At 43.1% G+C, this 27,845-nt stretch overlaps 1 protein-coding gene across 5 annotated transcripts in view; it reads left to right on the forward strand.

The window, feature by feature from the left end:
- Nucleotides 1–3,812: 3,812 nt before the first annotated feature.
- The window catches only part of AGBL1 (AGBL carboxypeptidase 1), a 273,234-nt gene continuing 249,201 nt past the window's right edge, over nucleotides 3,813–27,845 (forward strand). For 4 of the 5 annotated variants that reach the window (XM_074549221.1, XM_074549222.1, XM_026791321.2 and 1 more), the window contains exons 1-4: nucleotides 3,814–4,170; nucleotides 23,792–23,855; nucleotides 25,808–25,954; nucleotides 26,538–26,669. In XM_074549221.1, the coding sequence (XP_074405322.1) occupies nucleotides 4,120–4,170; nucleotides 23,792–23,855; nucleotides 25,808–25,954; nucleotides 26,538–26,669 (394 nt within the window). In that variant the 5' untranslated portion in view covers nucleotides 3,814–4,119. Of the gene's footprint in view, nucleotides 4,171–23,791; nucleotides 23,856–25,807; nucleotides 25,955–26,537; nucleotides 26,670–27,845 lie in introns of all 5 variants that reach the window. The other variant, XM_074549224.1, reaches the window with a different exon arrangement.

Below are 27,845 nucleotides of genomic sequence, written 5' to 3' on the forward strand. Positions count from 1 at the left end.
TTTCTTATCTATCTCATTGGCTTAAAAATTTAATTAATCCTATTAGAAATCAGGTGTGCAATGTGAGTGTGAAAGTGGTGTCAATATTTTGAGAATGAGGAGGAAAATATCCTCAGGTTAATCACAGGTTTCCAAGCTGATTTTTGGTATTTGGACTTCATTTAATGCTAATGTAAAAAGAGGAAAAAAGAAAATAATGAGTTCTGCAATTCCTTGGTATAGAGTCTGGACAGGAAATGTGAAGCTTGGCTGTGGCTGGTCACTTTATTCTGCTGGTATTGAGTCTGGCGCTGCTTTTGTAGTGTTTAAGACTTTAGGGTAATTTTGATTTACTCTGTAAGTTACTTTTGAATGTGATTCTGCAGGGTTCAGATGGATAAGCATGAATTCTGTTTTGGAGGTGATGGAATAGGCAGAAAAGTGCTAATAAAAAAGTAAAATGTTGTTTAAATATGCTATATCTCTTTGTATGGTTTTTCTACTTTTAATAAATATCAAACCAATGACACTGTGGTTGCAGATACCTGGCAGAGGACTTCTGTCTTTCTCTCATCAGTTTCCAGATTATCTCATCCATGAAGATTTCTGACCTTGAATCACTGTAATGCAATGCTCTATCTGAACAAAAATGCTTCAGGATGAAAGCTTACCAATTTTATAGCTGCACAACATCTCCATAAGGAAAACTTCATGCTTTCACAGGTAGGGAAAACATCGGTTTAATCACAAGAACAAGTTTCTGTGCTTAGTGCATTAAGTAATGTCAGCTGATCCATGCTAATGGTTTCTGCATATGCTCATAAAATGTGAAATAATTGGGCGGAGTGCTCTTTTAATGTAGGTGAAACGATCCTGAATTACCTTCCCTTTGCCATGGGCTAAATGTATGTACACATATTTACAGGAGATCAGATGACATCTCTAGCTTGTTTGTGTGCCTGAGCCCTGGAGCACCAGGAAAGGAATTACTGGTCTGAGTGTGTGCAGCACCTGCAGAGAGCTCAGAGGTCCTGCCTTGTGTTCATAATCCCCTCTGTCCTCCCCACAAGACCATTGGCACTAGCAGGAAGCTGGAGATAGGAGTTTAATTTTCATTTTGTTTAAGAATCACGTAATCCTGAGGGCACAGGGGAAACAACAATGCCATCTATATAAACTAACAAGCTAATCTTCAAACTGAGTTTGCATTGTAATATGAATGGGAGGATCTGAATGCTTTAATTCTGGCATTTAGCTCCCTGTGGGTTTCCTAATTCATTCAGCCTTTGTGTGTTGAGGTGGGGGACCTCCTATTCTTAGAAAGCAACAATATTGGAAATTCAGCAAATTCTGGATGAACCGGCTTGGGAATGGTGAATAATTAGAAGTTTCTATGATTTATAGCTTAAAATTTGATTTCAAAGGGGTTTTGCTGTACACTGTACATCTATGTAAACATCACTGTCACTGCTGGGGTCTTTCATGAGAGTCTTATTCTTTAATCACTTTTCTCAGTTGTCTCTTTTATTGAATCAAATGCGAGCTCCAGAGGTTTCTGTGTACAACATTTTCTTTTACTCTCTCAGTACAACCAAGCTAAATACCCCAAAGTTTTAAGGAACTCAAGAGATTTTCCCCAACCCCGATGTTGGTGTCCCTTTCCTCTTGGGCTGGAGTATTTGCAGTGAAATTTTTGCAATTATTTCTAAAGCTCACACAGAGAGGAATAACCAGACCACTAGTGAGTTAGAGAATCTGTTCTAGAATCCCATAAAAAAGGCCAAAGTTGTGTTTTCGGAAGGGGATCAGGGCGTCCAGGCTGCCTGCAGCCACTGCCTGCTTACATCCATCAGCTCTCACTGCCTTCTGAAAATCCACACAGCAGGAATTAATAGTTCCACACATCTCTGCTGACAGGAGCAATTGTCACAAGAAAGAGAATGTGAAGACAATGTGGAAGAGCTTCTTTAAACAGCTCCTAATTAGCTCTGAAGTAGTTTTCTGTCACTGTAATAATCTGCAGAAGAGATGTGTGTTGGCACTGCTCACAAACCCAGTACCCACCTTCCTCCCACCCAGCACATTTGGGGGCACTGCCTGCATTGCCTCTCCCCACACTTATTTGTGGCCTCTTATCAGGTTTTATTGAATCCTGCAGATGGGAAAGAACCCCCAGAGCTGTACTGTGTTTGTGTGGCAAATTTTGGTAGTGGGAGGATACAGGAGTGACTTCGGTGGGAAGCTGCCAGCAACTTACCCAAAATGGCCCAAAAATTCAGTTTTTTAATGGCTGAACCCCAGCTCTATATCTAAAATATGGTATTTCATGAAGTGGGAGAGATTTATTTTTTAAATTTAAATAAAACATGTTTTAAAGAAAATTAAAATCTCTAAACCTGAATTTTCATAGGAAAGGAAATTTGTCTTATTCTGATTAGCAGTCTTTATAGTATCTTGTCCATCAATGAATGGTCTTCCCAACACTCTCTCTGAAGGCACTGATGTGTCTCCATAGTTATGACAAAGGCATTTTAATCTGTTTCATTTTATAACCTGGTAGTGACATCCTGGGACCCTGCTGGCACACACAGAAACTGAGGAATGTCATGCTTGTGCCATTTGTTCACACATTGCTGGGATGAGTTGGGGAGGATTAGTCTTACCATTTGCATAAAGCACTTATCAATGAAGGTTCATCATGTGAAAACAGTCCTTGGCCAAGTCTGGAGTGTTTTATTCTTCATTTGACTGCTTCTTAGGAGATTAGGGTTTTATACTGACATCAGCAAAGGAAAGTGTGTGCACATTGAGTGTCTGGCACGTTTTTGTGTGGCACTGAGTTCTGTATGCATCTGCCTTGTGCCCAGAGACCCAGGTTTATGTTATTCCTCCAAAAATCCTTGTTGTTTCAAAAGGGATGAAGTAAAAAGAACTCCTCCAGAATAAAGTTATTCTAGAGGTAAAAGACTGAAATTAGTGCCCCCAAATTGGAAAGACAAGAGTTAACCTTTGTTGTCTTTATATCCAGTAATTATCTCAACTGACAGACTTCTAACCATCCTGCAATGATATCTCTCAAGACCAAAAATTTCATTCTGGTGTTGAGAAAGCAGAAAAAATACCTGTTGTGGGACCAACTGACCTTTTCACATTGAAAATATTTTGCTGGAAAAATCCTCATCTAACCCTCTACTCAACTTCTTTATCTGCTTCTTCTTGTTTACCAAGCCCTTTGATATCACTGGGCTGAAGCTAAAAGTGGACTCGGTGCCCTCCTAGGAATTCAAGCTACAACTACAACTGTACTACAGCGTGTCTTGTGAACCAGGCTCCGAGTTGCTGTGTTTATAGGCAGATATAGGTATGTGTGGATCAATCTAGGGGCCCTTGGAGCAAACTGTCCCCCAAACCACACCTTGGAGAGGTGGCTTTCCATGAGATGTCCCTCTGCGGTCACTCCCTGCCCTGCAGGGCACTGCCTGTGGCCACAGCAGCTGCCACTTGGGACAATCATCGGGCTCGGAAGCCAAGAGCCCTGCAGAGCCCTGCTCCACCTGTCCCTCATGCCGGGTGTATCTTCCGTTCGTTGTCAGCGCTCGTTAAGACCGAGGGCATCTCTCCCGCTCGCTCTGCCTTCCCCGGGGCTCCGGTTTCACTGGAACGGAGTCAAACGGAGAGCAGGCCACAGGCAGGGTCTGGAACGGATCAGCAGGTCAGCTGGGAATGCCTGTCAGGCAGCCAGCGCTGCTCCCTCCCTTCTCCCTGGCTTTCTTTGAGGTTTGTAGCTCTTCTGCTTTCTTGTTGCTATTGCCACCCTCCCCACGCTCCCCCTAGCACACACCAAGCACCCAGACCTTTCCTGGGCACTTTACTTAATCCCCGGGATTCTTTATATAGGAATTAATCTTCTCGTCACAGAGGGAGAGCTGGGAGGGAGGGGGTACATTTATCTCTCCTGCTGAGGTCTAGAGTTGCATTGCTGCGATTATTGGTGGTAGCAGTGTGCGTGTGCCTGGGGATCTGTGTTTAGTTCTTCGTTTCTTAAACGACGCAGGGGCAGCAGCAAGGCAAGTTGGCAGCTTGGCTTTCGAGCTGCTTTGTGTCTGCTGCCACAAGGAGGGAGTGTGAGTGGGGAGCAGCATGGCAGAACAAGAAGCCAGTGGCTTGCAAGTCCTTCTCTCCACCCTCCAGGTAAGAACAGCTTGAACTAACAAGAGAGGCGCTTGGGCTTGTTTTCCTCTTTAATCCCCCGTCAGGGACCTGTTGGGCTGAGGCTGCTGGTACGAGCTCCTGGCTGCCTTGGCTCTGAAAGCATCAGCGTGCAGGAGCCCTGACCTACACCTCCCACCCTGAAAAGCCTTTATAAATTGAAGTTTCACTGCTCAGTGATGAGTGCTGGCAATTACTGCTGTGCCTCAATCTCAGGGCCCAGCTGAGGGCAGAGGCTGCTGTGCTGAGCTCTCGCTGTGTTCAGCAGGGCAGCGGGGAGGTGTGAGCCACGGGCTGCTGTGAAATGAATGGGACCTGACAGCCCTGTCAGCCTGAGCTCGGCGTGTCCGAGGGCTGAGGGGCACGAGGAAACAGATCTGCCTGTGAGGAGCAAATTCCTCCCTGTCAAATTGTCTGCCCAGGACCCTCAAGCACTCTGGGAAGTGACAAAAACTCTTGAGATTGGTGAGGTGTTGCTGTTGGGTGTGCTCCATGACAGGTCCCAAGGACCAGAGGGAAGTGTCCCAGACCAGGATCATACCTGGTGGACAAGCTTGGCCATGGGATGAAGGAGAGGCATCTCTGGCTCTGTTTTCCCACTGCAAGGATGTGTTCCTCCTGGCAGGGGAAGATGCCCAGGTTGTGGCATGAGCTACCCTGCTACCCTGTGAAATAGGGAGTGTGTTTTGGGAGGGAACCTGTGCTTTTATAAGCCTCATTTTGTCATGAGGGATGGGTGGGAACTGCTTTGCCTAGACAAGCCACTTGCATATAAAGCAGCCTTTAGACAGTCATGGGGAAATGGTACTTGTGTGCACTCCTCAGGTGCCCTGAGACCTCGTGTGCAGCTGTGCTGACATGGCCCAGAGCCCTGTGGGGACAGGATTTTTGTTTCTGAGGCAGAAGCAGCATTCTCTGACTGCTCCATGTGCCATCAAAGCCTCACACACTGCAGGCACGGAAAATGAGGGAGAGGGTGTGCAAAAACACTGACCCACCCAAGGATTCATGTGTCCCAGCCCTGTCTCTCAGGAGGTCTCTGTGACCAGCTGCAAGCATGCAGAGGAAGTTATAAAACCTGATGATAGCAATTGGCTTTGAAACTATAATTGTGGGGGCTGATCAACCTTGATGTATTTATCCAAGCTTATGTAACTGTCAACAACTTTTACTTCTCATTTCAAACACTGGCTTGCCCTCTGTAGCTCCTTGTGTCAGTGAGTTCTGCAGGTAAACTGGCATGCTGAAGAAAATTATCCTGCTGTCCTTTTATGTTTTGGCAGTGTAACTTGTTTGCCCTATGTTGTTACAGCTTATTTAATTCATATTTTGTAGATCGTGTTTGTGCTGTATCCAGGCTATAGTCGTCTCCCTCTATGGCTAATTGAGAGCTGAGTGCACATCTGTTTTTCTTATGCTCCCTAACATAACAGTCCTGTTGTTTGCATGATCTGGGAACAGAACTGGACAAGATCCAGATATAAACTGGAACCTATAGCTTAAAATCACAAGTGCAGTTCATTGACAAAGCTACGTGGATGTCTAAACTAGAAATAGTTTGGAGCACTGTAGGCATGGTATTGGTAAGACCACAAGGCAGCACAGCATTCATCCCCAGTGCCACAAAATCCCACCTTGGTACAAGACTTATTTCCAAAAATTCTATATTCACTTGAAAGATATAAAAAATCTTTCTTGTTATATCTTCAATTTGATGTGGGGGTTTGAGTGCCGAAGGGCAGAAAGTGAGGGGTTGATGACAATTATTTGTTCTGATTCACCTCTTTCCTCTGCCTTCAGCCAAAAAATTACCAGCTTAACTTTGTAATACCATTACCTATCTCTGCTAAAAAATCAGATGATAAAAAACACCTTTACTTGACACAATTGGAAAGTATTGGCCTGGGAAATAATAACTTTGGATGATGTTTGCCTTTGCTGATAACATCTCTCCACACTTTGTTATTTTCTGCAACAGCTGTCCAAAACATGGTTGCTTTGTTTTTGTGACCTGCTGGACTGTCAGTGCTGGTTCATATTCTTTTATTGGGCATGAAGAACATATCTGCTGCTTACAACAGGCTATTCTGCAGGGTATTACTGGGCATTATCCATTTCTGTTAGCACATAATATTGCTTTGAATGCAGAAAGCTTTCAGGTGAAGAATGAGGGAGCGTTTATAAACTGAGAATAAAATCATCCTTTCTCCATCAGTCACTCACACAAGACTAAATTTCTACCTCCCTTCCAAGCACTGGCAGAGATTTTTGTTCCTAGTTGGAGGAATGTCCAGGCCTGAGACAGGGTCTGTCACCTTCTGCTGAGCGAGGAATCTCCCCCATCTCTTCCTGGCATAGAAACTTTCACTCCTAGACTCTCAGCCTGGCTTTGGTAAGGGCGGTATCAAGCAGAACAAATCCAGAACACAGTGCACTTTGTAACTGAGCAGTCATGGAAAGAAACACATTTTTTAGTTCTTCAAAACTGTTCCCAGTGCTATGAGGGAATGTGATCCTCCAAAGACAGCTCAAACCCCTGGAAGTGCAACGTGCTATGGATGTTCTGCAAAGTGACAAGGTGAATAGCAAAAACTCCTTTCAAAGTGCAGCTGCATTTTGTCACCAAAATGTCACTGCAGGGAAGACGTGACATTTCAGATCTCTAGGTAAAAAGTGCTTCACTGCTTACAATGTGCGGCTTTAAAAATGTGAAATTCAGATTTAAGAAAACACTCTCCCCGTCTCACAGGTTTTGTGTCAGCATGGCAGAGCCAAGCTCTGAGGATTTTGCTGTCATTTCTCATTTTCTTTCTGACCCTGGTATGTTCCTCCTTGCCCTCTCTTCTTGACTGTCTGTCTCCAGTGTGATCCTGCAGTTATCACCTCCCATCCCTGTGGCCTGGATAGTGTTACCTGGTTCTGTTCACACCTCTCACTGCATGATATTGAGCTCCTCAGCCCCTGCCCAGCCCCACTCTGTCTCTCATACACAGATAATGCAGTTCCTCAGTCAAGGCTGGGCTGGTTGCCACTCTCACAGCGTGGCAGAAGTAAACACCCTCCCCATGTATGGCTTTTGACCAGGCAAAAAAGTCTGGCATCCCATCTTACAGGCAGCCTCCTCAATGCAAAATCCCAGGAGATTTGGGATTAGATCTCTTGGTTATTTTAATGCTAGGAGGAGGTATCTGGGTGTTAGTTAAAAACAGCTGGTACTTGCTAAGATGGGCAATAGAAAACTGGAGCCAACATCTTGCCTTGTGACCCTGAATCCCTTGAGACTGTAGCGTATTTTAGTTCCTCCTCCTCATTGCCCTGGCCTTCATCTCACCCCACCTTCTGATCATTTAGACAAATAAGACACACTTTTATTCTTTCCTTTCCTTCTCCCTGCTCTCCTCCTCATGCCCATGCCTTGGTTGCCCCCGAGAACATCTTATTCCGTGGCAGGATGCATCGTGTTGCCTGAGGAGTCCCAGATTTCCTGTTGGCTCTCAGTGAGGTTTTCACATGTTTCCCAAAGCCACAGTCCCTGCTCACATATTCTGCAAAGCTGGCAGCCCCTGGGGCCGTTGGCAGATCTTTGGCTCAAACTCTGTCTTGCTGTGTTGGACTTCACAGGTTCCCAAATGCTACGCTTTGACAGGGAAAAGATGCAAATCTTATGGATCAGTGGTGGGTGTTGGTTTTGCAGAGGGATTTATCTGTGAGTGGCTGCAGTGTCCAGCAGAACAGACACAGGATCTGCTGTTTGCTGACTTGGAGCTCTCAGTTTTTTGCGCTGCCCCTTCTGAGCTGTCGTGTTGGCTGGCTGACAAGGCAGAGCTATTGTTATCCTAAGGACAAGTGGGAAGGTATCTGTGCTGCTCCACTGACAATGAATAGAAATGCATTTTGCAAAATGCTTTTCTCTGCTCTGCATCCTTGCATTTACTCTGTCAGCAGAACTGCTGAGATTCCTGGCTTTGAGAGAAATAGATGCAAAAATATCCCAGGAACTGCTCAGGTAGCAGAATGGCTGCTCATTTGGGGATGGAGCAGCTCAAAGTTTGGATCTGTGGTTTTGGGAGGCAGCCTGGCAGGCTGGGTTTAGTGGAATAGCCCTTAGAGGGAACAAAAATCAACTCAAAACCAGATGGCCATTTTTATGTGGTTCATTAACTGAGTTTTACTGTGATTGTTGTACTTAACGTGAGCAGCAGTAGACTTATTTCTGCTATTCCTTATAAAAACTGTTTTAGCTTTGGAATAGCAGAAGAAATGCAGTTAGGACAGGGAAGCACTTGGCTTGTGGGGTCCAAGGAGAAATATTGGGTGCAACTTTTCATGTCTCTACTGCCAGTGCCACTTGGGCTGCATGATCCTGGTTTTGGCTTTAACCATGGAAGAAAAGGCATAATCCTCCTCCATAAATAATCCTGTAGAGATAGTGCAGGTCCCAAGCTCAGCTTTCAGGGTTGCTGATTTTCCTTCCCACCTCCACTGTCATCTCCTCCCTGCTCAAGGAGAACCTGGAGGTAACCCAGAGCTTTTCCCTACACCCCTTTGCTCACCACCATGGGGCACTGCTAAGCAACAAAGAAGAAAGGAGGCTGATATCCATACATTAATCCCAAATTCCTACCAGGCCACAGAAGAAACATTGAGGTGTTTCACTCCTGTGAGCCAGCACAGAGCACTAAAAGCCCTCAGAGGAAGCTGTGACAGGGCTTGGACTCCGCTGAAATCCTTCCACAGCCTGAGCTGGGACCAGAATTGCTCTTTGTCTCTGGGCTGGTCCCAGCTGCTTCTCTGAGCACACTGCCAGCTCCTCTAAAAATGCCTCCAGATGGGATATCCAGAATTTTCTGTGGCTGAATTAATGAGAACTGAGGACCTCAGGGTGCAAAATGTACCCAGAGAGTGATTGGAACAGCAGCAGTGGTAGCTGAGCACAAGAGTGTGTCACAGTCTGAGCTCAGCAGAACTTTGTGTGTCAGATGAGGAAAGTGGAGTTCTGCTCATCTTCTGCTGTCCCTCATCCTTGTCTAGGGTGGTTTGTGCTTTGAGGCTGTGTCATGAATGGTTGAGGAGAGCCCTTTCTCCCCTCCTGCAGCAATGAAAATGAGACAGGATGCCCATGTTGCTGGATCAGTTGGGTGCCAGCCTGGAAAAATGGTTTATAAACCTCTGCTTCTGAGTTAATCATGTGTAACATGGCAAATAATCCCACCATGCCTCACACCAGTGTTTGAGAAACCAGGTGATGAGCATTGGGAAAAAAAAAAAAAAAGCCCCGGAGTTCTGGTAACAGCACAGTTAAAAAAAAATTGAGAAGCAAATTAATAATTTGTTTTCACACAGGGCTTGGATCCTGCACAATAAATAATGCACAGAACCACATGCTAAATGATGAGGACAAAATGCTGCATGGGGTGATTTTGCAGGCAACAGGCACTGCTCATCCTGAAGCAGAGGTTTAGTGAAATAAAACAAGTTGTCATGTGGAAATTAAAAAATGCAGTTACTCCAGGGGACCAAATGAAATATCAGAAATGCTTTAAAACTGGTGCTTTTTAGCCATTGAGGGGCTGACTTTATGCTTATGGCCAAGCTGTTTAACTTAGACTATTTGGATGTAATATAATGGTACATTATGCCATGTCATGCAATTCAATATTGTGTATTTTGGTACTGCATTATAGACACAAACAAATTAATAGAATAAGCCACATTATGGAAGGAGGTATATGGATTTGTTTAAACAACTACTTTCACATACAATATGCAAATATATTTAAAAAACACCTGTTTATCTATCTCTAAGTTGAGGATAATTATTGGTAGTTATCAAGCCTCCCTAGATGTTTTGTATGCCTACAGATGTGTTTATACATTACATCAATATTTTTATGACAATGGAAAATTTCCACCCTGTCTTTTTCTCAGGTTTCAATAATTTCCCTCTTTGAAATAGAAGAAGAGATGTTTTCATACAGAGACGTGTTTGCCTGAATAGGTCTTGCTAGTTTTCCTTTGTGTAGCATAATCTTATTTTCAGTATATTATGCTGCATTTGTTGTGATGGCTTAGACATATTTTTCTGTCCTATGCATTGGTCCAGTCCTCTTGGTTTTATCTATAATAGAAAAAAGTGTCTGTAGTAGAAAATGTGTTCATGGGCATTTTGAATTAAAGTTTATTATATTGTGTTCAGCAAAGCAGACACAAAAAGTTGCTTGTATTGAAAAACATATGGGCTTATAATGGTTGGCTCCAGCAGTGTCTACTGGCACCAGCAGAGATCTTACTGATGTATGTTAACAGAAAGAAAATAATTTTCTACACATACTGGGAGTTTAAGAGATGGGGAGGGATTTTTTTGTTTTGCTTGGTCTGGGACAGCAGGGTTGGAAATTTCTCCTGGAGTTGTTGTTATCATGGACATGCTGCCTCTGTGTGATCACTGTGCCAGGATAGATGACACAACTTGTCCCATCATTGCTTGTGACCATGTTCACAGGGGTCTGAGGATGAGGATCTGACTCCATGTTTCAGAAGGCTGATTTATTCTTTTATGATATATATTACATTAAAACTATACTAAAAGAATAGAAGAAAGGATTTCATCAGAAGGCTGGCTAAGAATAGAAAAAGAAAGAATGATAACAAAGGCTTGTGGCTCGGGCTCTCTGTCTGAGCCAGCTGACTGTGATTGGCCATTAATTAGAAACAACCACATGAGACCAATCACAGATGCACCTGTTGCATTCCACAGCAACAGATAATCAATGTTTACATTTTGTTCCTGAGGCCTCTCAGCTTCTCAGGAGGAAAAATCCTAAGGAAAGGATTTTTCTTAAAAGATGTCAGTGACAATTATTCTTGCAGTGAAATCTGGGGGGATTTAAACCTCTGGAAGTGCAGGTGAAAGCCCCTCCTTCCTCAGGGCTCCAAGAGCAGTCAGTGGGAATGCAGAATAAGGCAGTGTGTGCTATCAGCTGCTCATGACCTGGCTGTGATGCTGGGCAGAGGTGTCCCTCTCCTGTGCCTGTTGGATTGGTGTGTGCACACCTGGGCCCTCAGGCCCTGAGATCCCAAATCCATGCACAGTGCCCACATGTGCCACTGGGCTCTCCTGACTCCCATCTCCTGACTATGCTCTTCTCACCAGATCAGCACAGAAAATAACGCCCTCCTGCCTTCCCTTGTTCTTTTAATAAGCTCTTGTCTCACAGACAGTCTATTTGCACCTGTTTGCCCCCGAGGACAAAGGCGCCGATCCAGCACCGGGAATCTCCGCAGGGAAGGATGGGGAGCTGGGATTCCCAGGAAAAGCTGGCTGATTTCTGTCTCCAGGGAACTGGGAGGTCAGAATGCTCCTGAGAATTGGGGAGACATTCTGTGAGAGGGACTAACAACCTTCTCCAAGGACACCAGGAGCAGCAGCTCACCAGCCAGCCTCCCTTCTGCCCTGGACAAACCCAGGTGTGCTGCAGGAGGTGAGGAGGCAGTGTTAGGGATAAGCAGTGTGATAGGTTCTTGAAAAAAATGCATTAATCCAAATCAATAAAATATTTGTAGACTTTTTCTTTTATTAAAAATCTGGGTTTATTCCCCTGATTGTTCCATTGTATGAGAAGTTGACCTAAACATAATCTAGGTGGATTCTTTGGGTGGAGATTCAAATCTCCAAGAACTGGATGAACTTTTTCCTTTTCATACAGGCAAAACAATTTATCTTAGTAAAGTTTTGGGAAGAAAAGTCTAATGCAATGAAGATCATCTTTTAAAATAAGGGAAACTTGGTCATTCTCCTCCAGAGGCTGATGAAGACAGAGCCCATTCATATCCATGACTTAGTATTTCCTTTTGATCTGTGTGCTGCTATGACTTTTGTTGTGCTGAGTGGGGACCAAACACATCATACACAAATCAAGGTCTCAGAAATCAAGAATTCATCATTGATTTCATCACAAGATGTCTTATAGAGAGGACAAAGATAACATAGCAGACATTCTTCTGCCTGCAGGCACTACTAAGGTACAAAAAAGAGAATTTGTGTTTTAGACCAACTATTGATTAATAGAATAACATTTGCTTGATAAGAAATTACACGAGCAAAGCTGAATCTCCTTTCCTTTGGGGGTTTAGAGAACAAGGATGGGCTTTTCTTCTCATGGTGTCTTCTCATGGAAGAACACAGCCTTATTTTCAAAAGGTAGTGTAGGTTGAGGTGGAATTAATGAGAACTGCAAAGCTTTCATGATGATTCTTATTAGAAAATTGAGTAATTCTGACACAGAATTCCTGTGGGAGAAATCACTACTCTACCAAAGAAATCTTGGCTTTTTTCCCCTCTGCCTTTAACAAGGGATGCTTTGAAACCAAAACATATGGGGTATTTTTCTGACATGGAAACACCACAGCATTGTGTTTTACTGCAATCAAATTCTGAGAAGCCTTTCATGCACATTAATTTTTGGTGTAATTTACAGGCAAAGGCTTTTCCACTGGGTCTAATGGGAATTTGATCCCTGTGGTAAACTGAGACAGACTCTTCTCCTCATGGCCTATCATCTCAGTGCACCCTCTGGTACTTATTCCTTTCCTTTCAAAGGAGGGAATGATGCTGTATTGATGGATCAAGCAGGAGTGCTGGGCTTTATTTCAGAAATGTTACAAACCCCATCAAACTCATTCAATCTCTGTGCCTTCTGCTTCTTCATTTGGACAGCAGATGGAGATAAGGTTCATCTGTCAAGTTAGGGCAAAGGGAATCTTAGCCCACATTGTTTCCCAAATCAAAGGGTAGAACAACTCACAGCCTTAGCACATGACACTCATGCAGCCTGGGTGAAATCAGTGCAGTGCCTGTCGTCCTCTGCCATTTTCTGTGGTTTTTATGGGATTCCTGATGAAAGGCCAAGGCAGCAGATTTACAGTGAAGATAAAGCTGACCCTCCATTTCATTCAGGATTAACCTGGCAAGCAGGAGATTGACAGGGAGAGAGATATCCTCCCATAAGCAGTTTACTTGGCATGGTGAATGCCCACCTGTCTCACTTCAAAGGAGGGGAGGAGGGAGAATGGACCACCTGACCTTTCCCTATGATTAAAATGCTGATCTGATGAAGTCAGAGGAACAAACTGAACTGCCTCTTTCAACGCTCAATTCTTCCAGGAATAAACCAGCACCATCCATATGGAGAGAGTTTCTGGAGAGGCTAAGGCAAAGCAGCATTACTGATCTTCTTTTTGGGGCAATCTTCTGCAATTTGAACAGCCTCTGGCTCCATGCTGTAGTTCTGCAAGCAAGGGAGAAAGCTGGAGGTGACAAAGGAGAATGAGAAAGTGTGCCTGGCTCTGTTTTCCTTGACAATTTCTCTTCCCATATGGCTAAGGTCATTTGATCTCCCCACGATGCACAGGGACTTCAAGGGGACAGCTGGATGCAGAGATGCATTAAAACGACTTCTCTTTGAGATGAAAACCATGATTATTAACAGCTTGGTTCAAAAGCTCTCGCAGCAGCAGCTGTACCTCACTGACTGAAAACTCTGGAGGGTTTGTCTGAAAGGTCTGCATGGCTGGGTGATCAAACAGTTGGAAATCTCCCTAGCTGAGAGGCCCCTGCTATGTCCTACAAAGCCTGTGAGCACTATTACACCAACAAGGCTCCTTGGGAGCATGCTTAAACAAAACAGGACACAACAGAAACTTTTTGGTGATCTCTCCTTGCTGACAATGGATGCAGAGGTAGATTCTGACATAGATAAAATCTCCTGCTGGGTACTCACTGAAGAATTCACCTTTCCCTTAGAGATCAGCCCACTGTGCCATTGCATGTTCATCCATTCCCATGTGAGAGAGTCTGAGATGGGACAGTCCAAGGGATTTTGTTGGGTGACTTCCACAGGGGGTCCTAGCAGAATGTGTAGAGCTGGGTATTTTTAAATATACCTCTCCCTTTTCCTGGAGCAGAAACACAGACATGGAGTCATTCATGGTGCTAATAAAATGCCTTTTAGCTGGACTGAGCAAATCAAAACACCTTTTAACTTGACTTAGTTTTCAGGTGCTTCTCAGCTACTGGATGAAGTAACAAGGGTGGAATAAAGCCCCAAAAATGCCTGGTTTTGGTGTTGTGGCATTGGCTTGCTGCTGTTGGGTGTTTAGCATGGGGTATACACTGAAGATAAAGGAGATAAAAATCTTTGTTACCTTCTGGATGGAAAATGACATACCCCTATCATGCCTCTTAAAAACTTGGCAACCTTTTCAGAGAACTGAGGGCTTTGCTGCTGAGAGATTGCTGTTTAAATCTAGATGGATGGGTCTCAGCAATGCAGTTAAACTGAAGTTCTGCTTTATATTACTGGTAATATTACTTTAAATCATTAGAATTTCAAAGCACAGTTTGCTATTCATTATGGATGCCGAGTTTCGTTTGTTGTTTGATTTTTCACTTAGACTGGATGGCAAAAATAGGTTCATCATTTTCACTTTCAGGTTCCATCTCTGAAGAAAATAAGCTGTGACTAACAATAGTTATTAGTGGCTTGTCTCCACTGCCCATGCCTCAATCATTGTTATTAAATGTGATTGATTAAAAGCATTTGCATGGCTGATCCAGAAGGTGCTTTTGGAAGTGGGGCAGATTGACACATAAGGACACTTGGTAAAAGAAAGGACTGGTGTTTTTCTAAACCAGAGTGCACCTTATAGTGATCCTCATCTTCAGCCTGTACAAGAATAATGTGCAAAAAGTGGGATTGTTGGCACAGGAATACAGAGAGAAGCCTGCACTGAACACAGGCAAGTGTTAGGGCAGACTGAGCTGAGACTCAGGGATTCTTGGGCTTTGTCATTATTTTCTCGGGCTTTATTTTTGTTCCAACCAGGAACATCCCAGAGAAGGCAAGCATAGCAGCACCTTCATTATGGCCATTTATTTCCACATGCACATACTCACATTTGCTGTTGCATTCAAAAATCTGTGGTTTCATTAAAAAGCGAGTACATCTAGAAATTTTCCAAGATTCTCCAGACTCATTTGTACTTTGTGAAATGCCATTGCTTGTAAAACAAAGTTTGTCAACTCCCAAATGTGCTTCATCTCTGAAAGACAAAGTGTTCTCTGGACTGACACCCATCAAATCTCTCAAAAAAGAAAGAGAGTAGCATGCTTCATGCTGCTTTTTCATCGTTGGTAGGGAAAATAAAACTAAAACTGAATGGAGAAAACAGATCCCTCCCTATAAAATTTGGGTGGCAGTTGTGCTAAATATCTGTAACAGAGTGGCATTTGAATGAAACATTAATATTTTGAATTAGTTCAGTAACAGCAAAAGTCATATAAAATATAGGAATAAATCCAAGAAACAGCAATAAACAGTAGGTGCTGGCATGCATATAGAATTCATTGTACAAGAATAAGAGAGTGTGAAAGGCATATGCTAGGATAATCTTGGCATTAAAATAAAAATAGATTAAAAAGAGCAAAAAGGAGAATAATATAACATTAAATCCAGTCAAAATCTTTAGGTGTCATAGGTAACTTATTGTGAAATAAGAGATAAAACCTGGGAGAATTTATCTGCAGTAGAAATTACAGAAAGAACATTAGAAATATTCAAAAGAAAGTCTAAAAGCCTTTTGCAGAGTGTCACGTGTTTTGATTTATCTCAAAGTTTCCTCATTCTTTTAACACTTCCAATTTGACAGAAGCATTTGAGCGTTATATAATAATGTTTTACCACCGTTTCTGCATAATAAAGTAATTGCTCTATTAGAGGAGCATTAGTGAGAGGAACAAGTGACACAAAGGAACTTTGTATCAGGAGGAACTTCTGCACAAGGACAAGATTTTTTTTAGAATATTGAGAACTTTGGCGTGGAAAAAGGAAGAGGAAAAAAAAGCAGTTTACTTTGCCAAGAGTATCCAAGATATTGCAGTCTGTCATAATTCCTGCAGATATCTGGGCGTGAATATATTTTATTGGAGTGACGCACTAATAGCGTGGCACTGACATGAACAACCTTGCTCTGAAGTTAGGGGAAACACCTTTGAGTCTTTTGGACACAGCAGGTAAAACATCCTTTGGAAAAAGATCAGGCCATGCTCTATGTGCTTCCTGATTCCTGTATGGATTTATTAAATGTAATATCCTCCTCATCCCTTGGCACAAGGATGAATCTCTTTTCAAATAGCTCTGGGACCCACTGGTGGGGAGTAGATCTTTCTTCTCCCAAGTTGGCATCAGTATTCTTTGCAGAGGATAAATTTTTCTGCTGCACTTCTGGGAAGTTAGGAGGAGATGACTGGTCTCAGGGAAGGGAAATTTTGAACTCCTCACAAATAGATGGAAGTAAGTGTGTGATTGAGGGCCTTCTGTGCATGCAGTGTTTCTGCTTCATTTTGTTGTAATAGCTATCCTGGCTCTGCCAGCTATCCTGTTAGGTATTGGCTAAGTGAATTTCCCACCACAGGGTGATATTTCCCACCAGGAAAATAAGAAACAATCTGATCTTGATGAGGGATGCTATTGGGCAGGTGTTAGCTAACATTTATGTAGAAGTCTGTGATCCTCTGATACAAGGTGTTATGTTAGTGCAATTTATTGCATTAAATGTTGTAAGGTTCCTTGGCACAGACAATTTTCACCACGCTATTCACCAAGTTGTTTTGGCTAGAGATCAGCTTAAGCCAAGCTGTTTAATCTCAACACCTTCAGTGTTTTGAAGACATTAGGATGTAAGTTTGGAATTTTCCTATCCCTGCCTTGAGGCAGTTCAGTCCTGCAGAGTGTAGCCTGTATCTTTGAGAAGAAATCCTGAAGCTCAGCGAAGAGGAGCAAAGCCCTGTCCATTTGCATGTTAGAAATTTGCTTTGAGGTACTACTCCTGCTCACCTGGATGAGCTGCCACTCACTGAGAAGGGTTGGAATCATAGCACCCCGCCATGATGGGTGTTTTCATGTGTTACTGAAAAAGATGCTGCAGGTTATCACACCCAAGTGCAAACCAGAAAAAAACCCCGACCTTCAGGTCATTGCAAGCCATGAAGAAAGCCACCCACCTGTCGCTATAGGACATGAAAGAACACAAGCACACACCTCTGTTCTCAAGGTGAAGGAAAATGGAAGTTTATTTTCTAACTCCAATATTTATAGTTTTCCAAGAGTGACAGTGGATTGGAGGGTGACAGTGCCATCTTTCCAGTGACACTGGTCAAACTAACAGTCTATCAACTTTCTCCTCCTCCATAAAGGAATGCAAAACAACAAGTTATTTACAGAAAGTGTGTGAGAAAGTTCACTACAAGAATGTCAACATCAGAAAGCTTAGAAAATCTTAAAAAAAACAGGGTGACACCCACCTGATTGCAGCAGGCCAGATGGAGGGATATCTTTAATGAGTCTTTGCCATATTTTCTGATCTAAACCCCATAATTTCTGCCTTGGGCTTGGTTTGGTGTGAAGCATCAGCAGGAAAAGAAATGCCTGGCACTTGGCTCAGTGGGGTGCTTGCCATGCCTCACAGGGCCAGCAAGAGAGACCTGTCCCAAGGCTTGGGAACAGGAGCAAGAGGTGGCCTGGCCACGTGTGCTGTCCCTGGAGGCCCCTTGGCTGCCCTGGGTACAGTTTGAGGGCTACGTGATCCCCCACAGCTGCGGACGCCTTTCTCCCAGGATTAAAGAGGTCACTCAGGACGCTCCCAGAGCAGCAGGGTCCTCCTCTCTGAGGCTTTAAATAGCCCCTTCTCCTTCCATGTCTCCTCTGAGCTCCCTGCCTTGCTCAGGCCTATCTGGCTCTTCAGAAGAGGAAATGCAGATTTGGACAAAGAAAAGCATGTACTGTTTGCCACAGAGGATGGTGGCGCCTGTGGTGATGCTGAGGATGTCTGGATGGCTATTTTGGGAGCAGGGGTAGCTTGACCATAATTTCTTGGGATCCTTCTAAACCTGGATAATGGTAGTATTGTTAAGAAGGTGCTCCACTTATGCCAAAATTTGGGCTACAATCACTTTAATTGCAATCCTCCCTTACTCTGTGGTTGCCTACTGATATTTCAAATATCTCTGAACCCCTTTTTCTCCCCCTCAGAAATAATGATTTTTAAACCTCCATGTAACAAATACTGTGGACCTTCCAACAAGAAAAAAATCATGCTTTACTGGCTGAATATTGAGGCTGAGGATGGGAGCATTCAGACAAGAAACTCTCCAGGGTATTTTGCTCTCTTAGTTAAGTGTGAATTTTTAGCTTCTCTTAAATTAGAAAAAGCAATTTACTCTGACAAAGCACAGAACATAAGGCACCAAACCTGGCTTCACAGTTACTCTAAGGCTGGATAGTCAGCTGTAGGAAGGAGATATCCAGCTGGCAAATCCATAATGCCAGTGGTGAATGGCTGTGCCCAGCACTTTGGGCTGGTAGGCACCTCTGCCTTGCTGGTAGAGAACTCTCTGATTTAAGCATTAAGAGAGTAATTAGAACCCAATATTTTCTAGAGGTCTCAGGAGACAGTGAGGACTAATGCTGCTCAACCTCTAACCTGCTCTTGATTTTAGCCACTATTAATTTTGCACCAGAATTTCTCTTCAATAGGCTTCAAGCACAGAGAGTGAGAAATCTGACTTGCAGATGTAAGTCTCATTACACAGGCAGTTGGGCTGCTGAGTGCTATTTGTGTGAGCAAATTTATTAAGGGAAAGAGAAGAGGATATATTTTGGACAGGTCAAACCCTGCTTCCGTATTTAGAAACAGGCTATTTTAAAACAAACAAACAAACAAATAAACAAACAAACCCTGGAGCTGGATATCTTATTCCTTAGTCTCACTAAAAAAGACCCAAACAAACAGGTCTGGAAGTTTTTTAGCTCAGTGAAGCAGTGCCTTTTCTTTAAAATTAGACCATTTTGTTTTGTTGTTTGTTTGGGAGATTTTTCCTAAGCAGTCACACAGTTTTGTGAGACAATTCTACAGTTAATTTAAAAGATGTATTGGTAGGAACCATGTTATGCATTGTCTTGCAAGAGCGACTCCTTTCATTTTGCATTCATTATTTTTGTGATTGGAATAACTGCTTTGTATTTCTTCCCTCAAATAAAATATTTATTAGTAAATCTCACACTGCACAAATTAATGCTGTTTGATTTCTTTCTGGGCATCTTCCTTTTTCAGCGTTAATGCTTAGACTCCCAACAAACCGTCTCAGTAAGTTGTGTGTCTTACTCAGGGAAAGACCTGCCTTTGGGCAAAAGACAAAAAGCCCAAAAGACTGAGCTTGTGGGAGGTTTTTGTTTGAATGCAGTGCTGGAAGGGGATGCACTGATGGCTGCTATCCTGCAGGTGGTACAAGAAAAATCTCTCCTCTGTTGGGTTTCTGAGTCTTGAGGAAAACATCCCCAGAGACTTCCCCGAGGTTACCTGGTACAGTGGCTTAGTGGCAATTTTATAATCTTGTCTTGAGTAAATAACAGCTGGTCTTGGCATGTTCCCAGGAGCAGAACAAGGAGACAGGAGCTGTTCCCTGCCTGACTGTGGGTCAGTGCAATAACCCCAGCTGCCATTCAGAAATGCTGGGATCGAGCTGCTGTCCTCCAAGCCCAATGTCACCAATTAATCACTTGCTGCCTGTAACCTATCAATGACGATGTGCTGGGGTATTTTTTTTATTCCTGGCTTTCTCCATCCTTCTGCTGTTTATCTCTGAGGAGCTTCTGCCAAGCTAACTCCAGTGTTTCAGGGATTAATTCTCAGGAAAAGCTCAGAGAGGAGCTCTCAGCCAGGAGCTGATTAAATGCATCTGCGCTCAGCCCTGTGATACTCCTGGTTGGGTGAGGAAGACAGGATGCTTTGCTGGAGTAAGGCTAAGAAAGATGAGGGGCTCTGACCAGAAAGAACAGCCATGCTTGATATTTAAAGTGATGTTTTTGTTACTTTAGCCTTTGTCCAGCCACAAGCTCTGAAAGGCAACTACAGGCTGTTGTTAATAGGTAACAATTTGGCTCTAACTTTAAATCCTTTTAGTGAAATTCTGCAGGAGGTCAGTAATTTTGTAATCTAATTTAGGCTTCTGGGAACTTTTCTCTCCTCTTATTCCACCCATATACAACAAATGCATCTTCATTAGTCTGTGCACATGTAGATGCTGTATCTAACATTTGTAAGTACTGGCAGGAATGGAAAATACTTAGCAAGAGGAATTTTACTTTTCTCGTTTCTTTGGTTATGGTTTGTTCTTAAACATCAAACATCTCTTTCAATAAAAATAACTAATGTGTTTATTTTTACCAGAGCAGGGTAAGAAATTTGCATTAAAGAAATTACTCTATTCATCTTTTTTAGATCAGGCACAAGTTGTGATTTTCTCATTTGTACTTACTGTTCAAAAAGATTTACTGAATATTTTTTATGAATGAATACGTTGGCAATTCATCCACAAGGAGTTTGTTATGTGTATTAATGTAAACAATCAATTCTAATGGATTTCAATGTCCAAATATCGTTGATGACTTTAAAACCTGAAGGTAATTAGTCAAAACTGAGCTGTTTCTTTTCAAGAGGCAAGTCATCTGGCAAGACAATAGCAACTTTAGGGTGGTTTTTTCTGTGTTATCTTGCTATTATAAATGGGAGCTGTGCTCTTCTGCAGAAGTCTCTGTTATTCAGTGTTATTTGCCACTAAAGTTAGTGGGAACTTGTAATGGGACTGGGGTTTTATCCATTGTTTCAGCCAACACATGAATTATCCAACTCCTTCAGTGGTGTGCAGCAGGAAGGGAAGCAATGAAGCACCAACACAGAATTTCAGTGTTAAAACATCAAGAGTAAACACTCAGGTAAAATATTTGGCAATATCATCCAGCTTTAATTTTCACATTTTAAAGGTTGATTTTTCACGTTCCCTCAAGTTCTTTGTTTGCCTGAGTCCCTGGATAAAGTGCATGGAAAGTCAGAGGATATCTTATGTCATCACTATTTGTGTTAATGGCTTAGGAACCCACAATCCAATCAGTTAAAATAAACAACCCAGTGTAATAGGAGCATAAATCAATGAAGACTTCATTACTGAAACCTTAATGTGTAATCCATCCACCTACAGAGGAAAGGGATACTGAGAGGCAGCAAAACAAAACCAGAAGACAGTCTGATTTAGGCAACCCTGGTATTTAAAAAGGTGTTGAGAACAGTAAGTCTTCCTGGAGTCAGTAAATTTGATGGATACTCATCACTCCTGACAGCCTGCCCCTGGCTATTAAGTCCCCATGCTAAAAATGCCAAGAAACTCTTGGGAGGAGAGCTCTGAATGTTCTTTGTTTAGTCTGGGAGACTTGAGCCAGCTCAAATGAACAAAGACATGAATTAGGAAGATTAACATAGGACTAAAATGATATATTTTACCCAAGAGTATTGCTGCTCAGAACTGCTCTGACCCCGCTTGAGCCAGTGGCACAAATCTGGACTCCTCTAAGGTGAGGGTGGCAATACTTGGTGAAAAATGAGTTAGTGGATTTCATTAAAGCCACATATTCTGTTTGTCTTGTCTCTGAAAGGAGCAGCAATCCTATCACACTGAGCCTTTTGATTTCAACAGGGATCATAAAAGGGCTGAACTTTCATGTTCAGAGCTGAGATCTCTGCTTGTTGGGTTAATAACAAAGAGAAACAGCAGGCTCTCCCTCTGGGCATGGGCCAGCTCTGATGGGATGAGAGGGGCACTTTGCCTGTGGATTTTAGCTAAGAGCAAAAGCAAGTTGAGCCTTGGGAAAGCCATCAGTGCTCACAGACCCTCTCCACTGGATCCCCATTTCAGAAGTGATTCTCCAATCTCATCCTCATCTGACTCTTCTTCTTTCCTTCTTTCCCCTTCCCTGACCACATCTTGTTCTTTTCTCTCATTCCCCTGCTGATACTTCTTGTCCCTGTGGCTCACTTGGAATGTATACTGAGAAGGGAATGGTTGGTAGCTCTGCTAACTGACGAAAACCAGTATGATGGGAAACCTCATTTTTCAGAGATTTGGAGTTTGTTTTTGTTAATAATTGTGACCAAAAAAAGGAAATCTAAGAACACACACTAGGTTTAAGATACAGAAGCTAGGAAACATTGGCACTAATGTAGTTATTCCATGCAGAAAATGGCATGTACAGTTTGCCAGTACAGAAGGAGATTTGGTTGCAGCGAGCTGCCAAGCATCCTACAGGATTTCTGTGATGGGTAGAAATCTGTTTCTCCAGGCTGGCAGTCACCTGCTCTGGCTGCAGACTGATCAATTTCCTGCTTCATCCCATGTCTCACCCAGTGCATACCCTCCCTGGTTGTAATTAAGGAGGAGATATGGACTGCAGTTCCCTAATTAGCTAAATAATCCTCAGCACCCTGTCAGCCTGTACTGTGACTTTTTCAGGGATCCATTGGGAAAAAAGGATCCATTTGTATTAATAGTCATTATGACAGATCTGAATTAGACTTTCCCTAATATTCTTTCTAGAGTTACCTTTTGATAGGTGTTACTTTTCGACTCCTTGTCTTAAATATACAGTTGCATAATGTTAAATATGTCAGAGAATGGTTGAATCAGTTTGGCTGGTAAAATGATCACATATACCTTGAACACATACCAGGTTAATTTAAGTTACAAGGTAGGTTAAGTTTCTGAAGCAGTTCAACGTTCAGAAATATGGGAGACATATATTTGTGAGTTTTCATCTTATTGTCATCATCTAATTGAAAATAAAGTGATTCCATTATAGTTTGTGTGATCCTAAGGTTCTTTGGGACCAAGGCTACTCAAATTCAAGTTTTGTATTATATTAGAAATTTGTGTGGTGTTGTATCTGTTCAGAAATAAAGACATCCAGATGTTAACCCAAGTCCCTCTAATTGGAATACAGACCAGTGATTAATTTTTTAATCAGAGCAGTGAAATCTGTTTGGAGCAGGATTAAAGAAAGGGTCTAGTGTATCACACAGATGGATGGTAGATATCATGTGTTTCCTTCTCCTCAGGTGCATTATATCTTATTTCCTTTAAAGCAAAATTTAAAGTGACTCTAAAGCAGAATGTGTCGTGTCAAAGTGTGGTGGTAACTTGGTCTTAAAATAAAATTATATTAGTTTAAAAATAAGCTTAGGAATTTTTCTTCTCAAATTCAAGGCTTCCACGTGGTTGTGGCTGCAAAGACAGGGGGATTTTCTAATCCCATCAGTAGATGGGATTAACATAATTTAAATATATTGTTCTTCAACACCAGTAATAAGAGATGCTGTCATGGAAAAACACCTCACATTTAGCATTTCTGTGTGATACAGAATTTCCTCAACTTTGAGGTAGCCAAATCAAATCAAAAAAGAGAGCCTTAGTTTAGAATTTAGATGTCAGTTTTACAGAAATTCTACTGTGTATTAAATACTGTGTAGTATGATATGTTAGAGGCTTTTAAAATGTGTCATCAATATGTTTCCACATATTCACTGTCCAGATGGCACAGAAGTGCTCAGTATCCAAACCAGGATCTCAGTGCCCCTGCACTGCATGATGCACTGCAGCCCTGTGCAGCACAAAGTGTCCTGCTCTGAACTGATCTGTAAATTTGGTGTGTTTCCATTCCAGAGCTCCTGTGACAAGGATGTCATTCTGAACATTCTCAGTGTCCTCACTGACTTGCTGTCTTTGGGTAAGGAAGCAAAGATTTGGGGCAATGGCTGTGGGTTAGAACAGAAAGGGAACTCATACTTGTATTTAAACTTGACCAGGTGTTTGCAAGGTGAAAAAAATATAAATTGTATCTATAGATCAGCAATCCTTACTCCTGTGTTTGGAAAACTGAACTTATTCAATATGTTAAAGAAAAGAAAAGGAGACTCAGAGATAAGTTTCAATTTTTTCTTTTTAGTTTCGAAGATGATAATGGATTGCAAAGTATTTCATAAGCCCTGGCAGTCATCCCCTGGAAATGTTCACCAGTGCCATTGGACAGAGGACTGTGAGACAGGGAAAGGAACCTGATTTTCAGTGTCAGGGACCCTCTAATGCAGAGGGTTCAGCCTCTCTCCAAAAGGCACTTCTGCCTTGGGGCTGCAGGGAATGGATGTCACTTTATGTGCTCAAAGCTGCAAGAAAAAATAAGTGTATTGGAAAAAGAACTAAAAAAAAAAAAAAAAGTCAAGTTCCTTTTCCTTTCTGCTCCAACACAAAAATATAATCTACTAAACAATTCCCAACCCAGCTAAGCTGCCAGGCTGTGGGGGCTGCATTGGTGAGTGCTGGATCCTCCTGGGTCCCCCAGTCCTGGAAGCCCCACCAGAGACACCACCTGTCCATCTGGGCCTCTCTTTTGGAGCCCTGGAGCCCTGTTCCTCAGCTGGGTATAAGGATGGCCTCCATGGGGAACAGGGGATCCTGCTCTCCCCTAGGAACCGAAGGAGCAGCATCCCCAGCCACAGAGCTGGATCAATGTTTGTTAACACACTAAGGCTCCCAGGGTTAGAGTGTGGTTCCTTTGGAGACCCACATTTATTTGAAAGCTGTCCCCAAGGCTTCCCTAGGATTCCTTTTCATTTGGCAGAAGCCCAGTGCAGCTTTAGTTCTTTCCTTGTTTAATTTCCAGTATCTAAGAAAAGATCACTGAGCCTTTTGCTGCTTTGAAACCTGTCGGTGTCTGGGCTCATTCCTCCCTGCCACATTTCAGTGCACACTGAAAAACTTGTGCAGCACGTGGGTTTGGGGAGACAAGGGCTGTTGTGGTAACAGGTTGTTGCTCTTGTGCTGAGATTGAGGCAGGAAAAGGTGAGAGACAGGATTGTAGAAAAGGGAAAGAAGGCTTTATTCAAAAGAACCACGCAGTTTTGTAGAGTAGTAGAATAGATTCTATTCTATTGGCTAACTAACAAAAACATCTTCCTCACACACTGTCCTTGAGAGGAACAGAAAAACAAAGTAAAAAACATCACCTGCAAATTGTTTATACTCAACGAGTTATAACATCCTTACAACTCCCAAAAATTTCTCACAGGCCGCTGTGAGAAACGCTTGCTGTTCCTCTCTCTCTGTCCCATGGCATCCACAACAGGTAGCAGAGCACACAGTTCCACCATGCAGTTCCATCCATGGAGCTGCAGAGCACACAGCTGCATCCATGTCCCCAGGCTGGGGACACCAGGGATTCATGGCCAGTTCTCCAAATGCTCATGGCACTCAAATATTGCCTGAAGGCCACAGAAGCTCCATGTGCTCCTTGCAGACTGAGGCCTTGTGACAGCTGTTGTAGGGGGATACAGTATGGGTAAATGAAGGTGGTACAAAATGTAATCTTATCCCCTAAAGAGTTGCAGCTGAACCAATTACCAAAGATTAGGAGCAGGCCTGATGTTAATAGGCCACACCTGTACCAAATAAGAACGGTGTTATAAAAGAATGGATTGGTGGGAACTGGAGTTAGATGACTACTGCAAGGACCAGGAAGAGTCAGTGCTTAGAGGAGCTGCCTACGAGAAACATCACGGAGGTATGAAACTCTGGTGATATGGAATCCTTGCACTATAATGATACTAGAACTCTTGATAAATGAGACAACAAGCTGCGGCTCAGGGAGGGGATGCTCTGAGCTGTCTCTGCTCTCTTCCCCAGGCACTGGACGGAGGATTCACTACGTGGTCAGTAAAGGGGGCAGCGAGGCTCTGCTGCAGGCCCTGGCCACGGCTGCCCAGACAGAGCTGCCTGACCATGGCACCCTCCTGCCCCTGCTGCGCCTGCTGGCCAGGGTGGGCCAACGAGGTACTGCTGGGGGGCTTCTGCAGGGGGGCCAAAAATGAGGTACTGCTGGGGAGCTTCTGGAGGGGAGTCAAAATCAAAATCAGGATTATCTCATTGTAGCCTTCCAGTAGCTGAAGGGGATGGATATTGTAGTAGGGCCTGTTGGTAGAGGATGAGGAGTAATGGTTTTAAACTGAAAGAGAGAAGATGTAAGGAAGAAATATTTCATGATAAGGATGGTGAGGCACTGGCACAAGTTACCTAGAGAGGTGGTGGATGCCTCATCCCTGGAAACATTAAGGGTTAGGCTGGACAGGGCTCTGAGCAACCTTCTCTAGTGCAATTCATTGCAGGGGCTTTGGACTAGGTGGCCTTTAAAGATCTTTTTCAGTCTAGACTATTCTGTGTTTCGTATATGGTGAATTAAAGTGAGCCCCATGTTTTTCCATTTTCAGTGAGATTAATATTGGTTTAAATCATTGATACATTTGAATGCCTTTCTTATAGGATTTTGAGTTACAAGGCTTAATAAACATAATGTTTAGCAGCACAGCTGAAATGACCTGGCCTTTACGATAGTTTAATTCTCATTTTCTTTTCACAGATAGGAAGTTTGGGCTTAAAGTGCAGAAGGCAGAAGCCACTGATATAATACTGAGCTTGACCAGAAGACACCTGGGCCACCACCTGCACCTCACCCACTGCCTCTGGGTGCTGAGGGTTTGTGCTTCTAATGGTGAGTGCCAGGATTTTCCTCTTTTCTTCTGTGTGACAGCCACCAGGGTTCTTTTTTACTCATTTCAATGCAAAGAAACATGATTCCTGGTAGGGTTAGTGCCTGCATGCACCATTAATATACAGAAAAGCACAAAAGCCAGAACAACCTTAGAAAAAGGTGTTCCTCAAGGGGCCTATGCAGCCTTTACAGTGCATTTCATCTGTGAGCTATGGAAATAAAAGTGCTGTAGTGAAAAATATTCATGGCAAAGATCTCCTATTCTGGAATATAGGCAGTCAATTCTTTTGCTCTGAGACTTGGGTACCTGAAGTCTCTATACAGTTGCTATTACCATAACAGCCAAATATCTCACTATTGTTGATTGTATTGGTCCTCAGAGCAGCTCCAGGAGGGTGGAGAAGCAAAGAGTGAGAGAAATCTGTTACTTATTCAAGGTCCCCCAGGAAGCAGATATTAGATCCTGGTCTTCTGGCTAGTATCCCCTCAGATGTTCATTCTCCCAGCTTTTCTTGCTTGGCAATGCCCTCATGTTAAGTGACTCAAGCAAAGGGATTTCCAGTATTCTCTCTCGGGATCGTTACAGATTCATACAGGCTATAAAGCACTGAGCTCATCAGCACAAATTCCCTTTGCTCACTCTAACCCTTTCCTCTCCTTCCCTACATCCCTCACCCAGCAGATAATTCTTGATGGCCATCCTGTCTGCAGTCTGCCTCCTGAGATTTAGCTCTCCTGGCAGCCAGCCCTGCAGGTCCCCTCTGCCTGGACAGGAGCTGGCTTCATGCTTTGGGCTTCCTCAGGCAAGCAGCCAAGCCTCAAGACTCAACCCCTCTCCCAGCGATAAGCAGTGTTTGAAAGTCTGAGTGTGGCTGAAAATGCAGCCAAAGCCAGAAGATGAAATGTGCCTTTATTTGGGTTTCACAGCTGTGCAGTGACCCTGTACTGCCTCTCACTCAAAATTGTTATTTGCCTCCTTCCCTGCTCCCTGCTTCAGTGCACCTGCACTCAGCTCAGCTGCTGTTTCTGCAGAGGTTTTAGGATGCACACTGCAGCCTGCCCTCCTTTCTGTTAATGTCAGAGCCCAGAACCCCAGCTCTGCACTTTTGCTGGAGCATCTGTTACTCTCCAGGTATCTCCAGCACTCTCCATTAATAATTTTGAATTTCTGGCTTC

Source organism: Zonotrichia albicollis, chromosome 11, assembly GCF_047830755.1.
Source record: "Zonotrichia albicollis isolate bZonAlb1 chromosome 11, bZonAlb1.hap1, whole genome shotgun sequence".
NCBI lineage: Eukaryota > Metazoa > Chordata > Aves > Passeriformes > Passerellidae > Zonotrichia > Zonotrichia albicollis.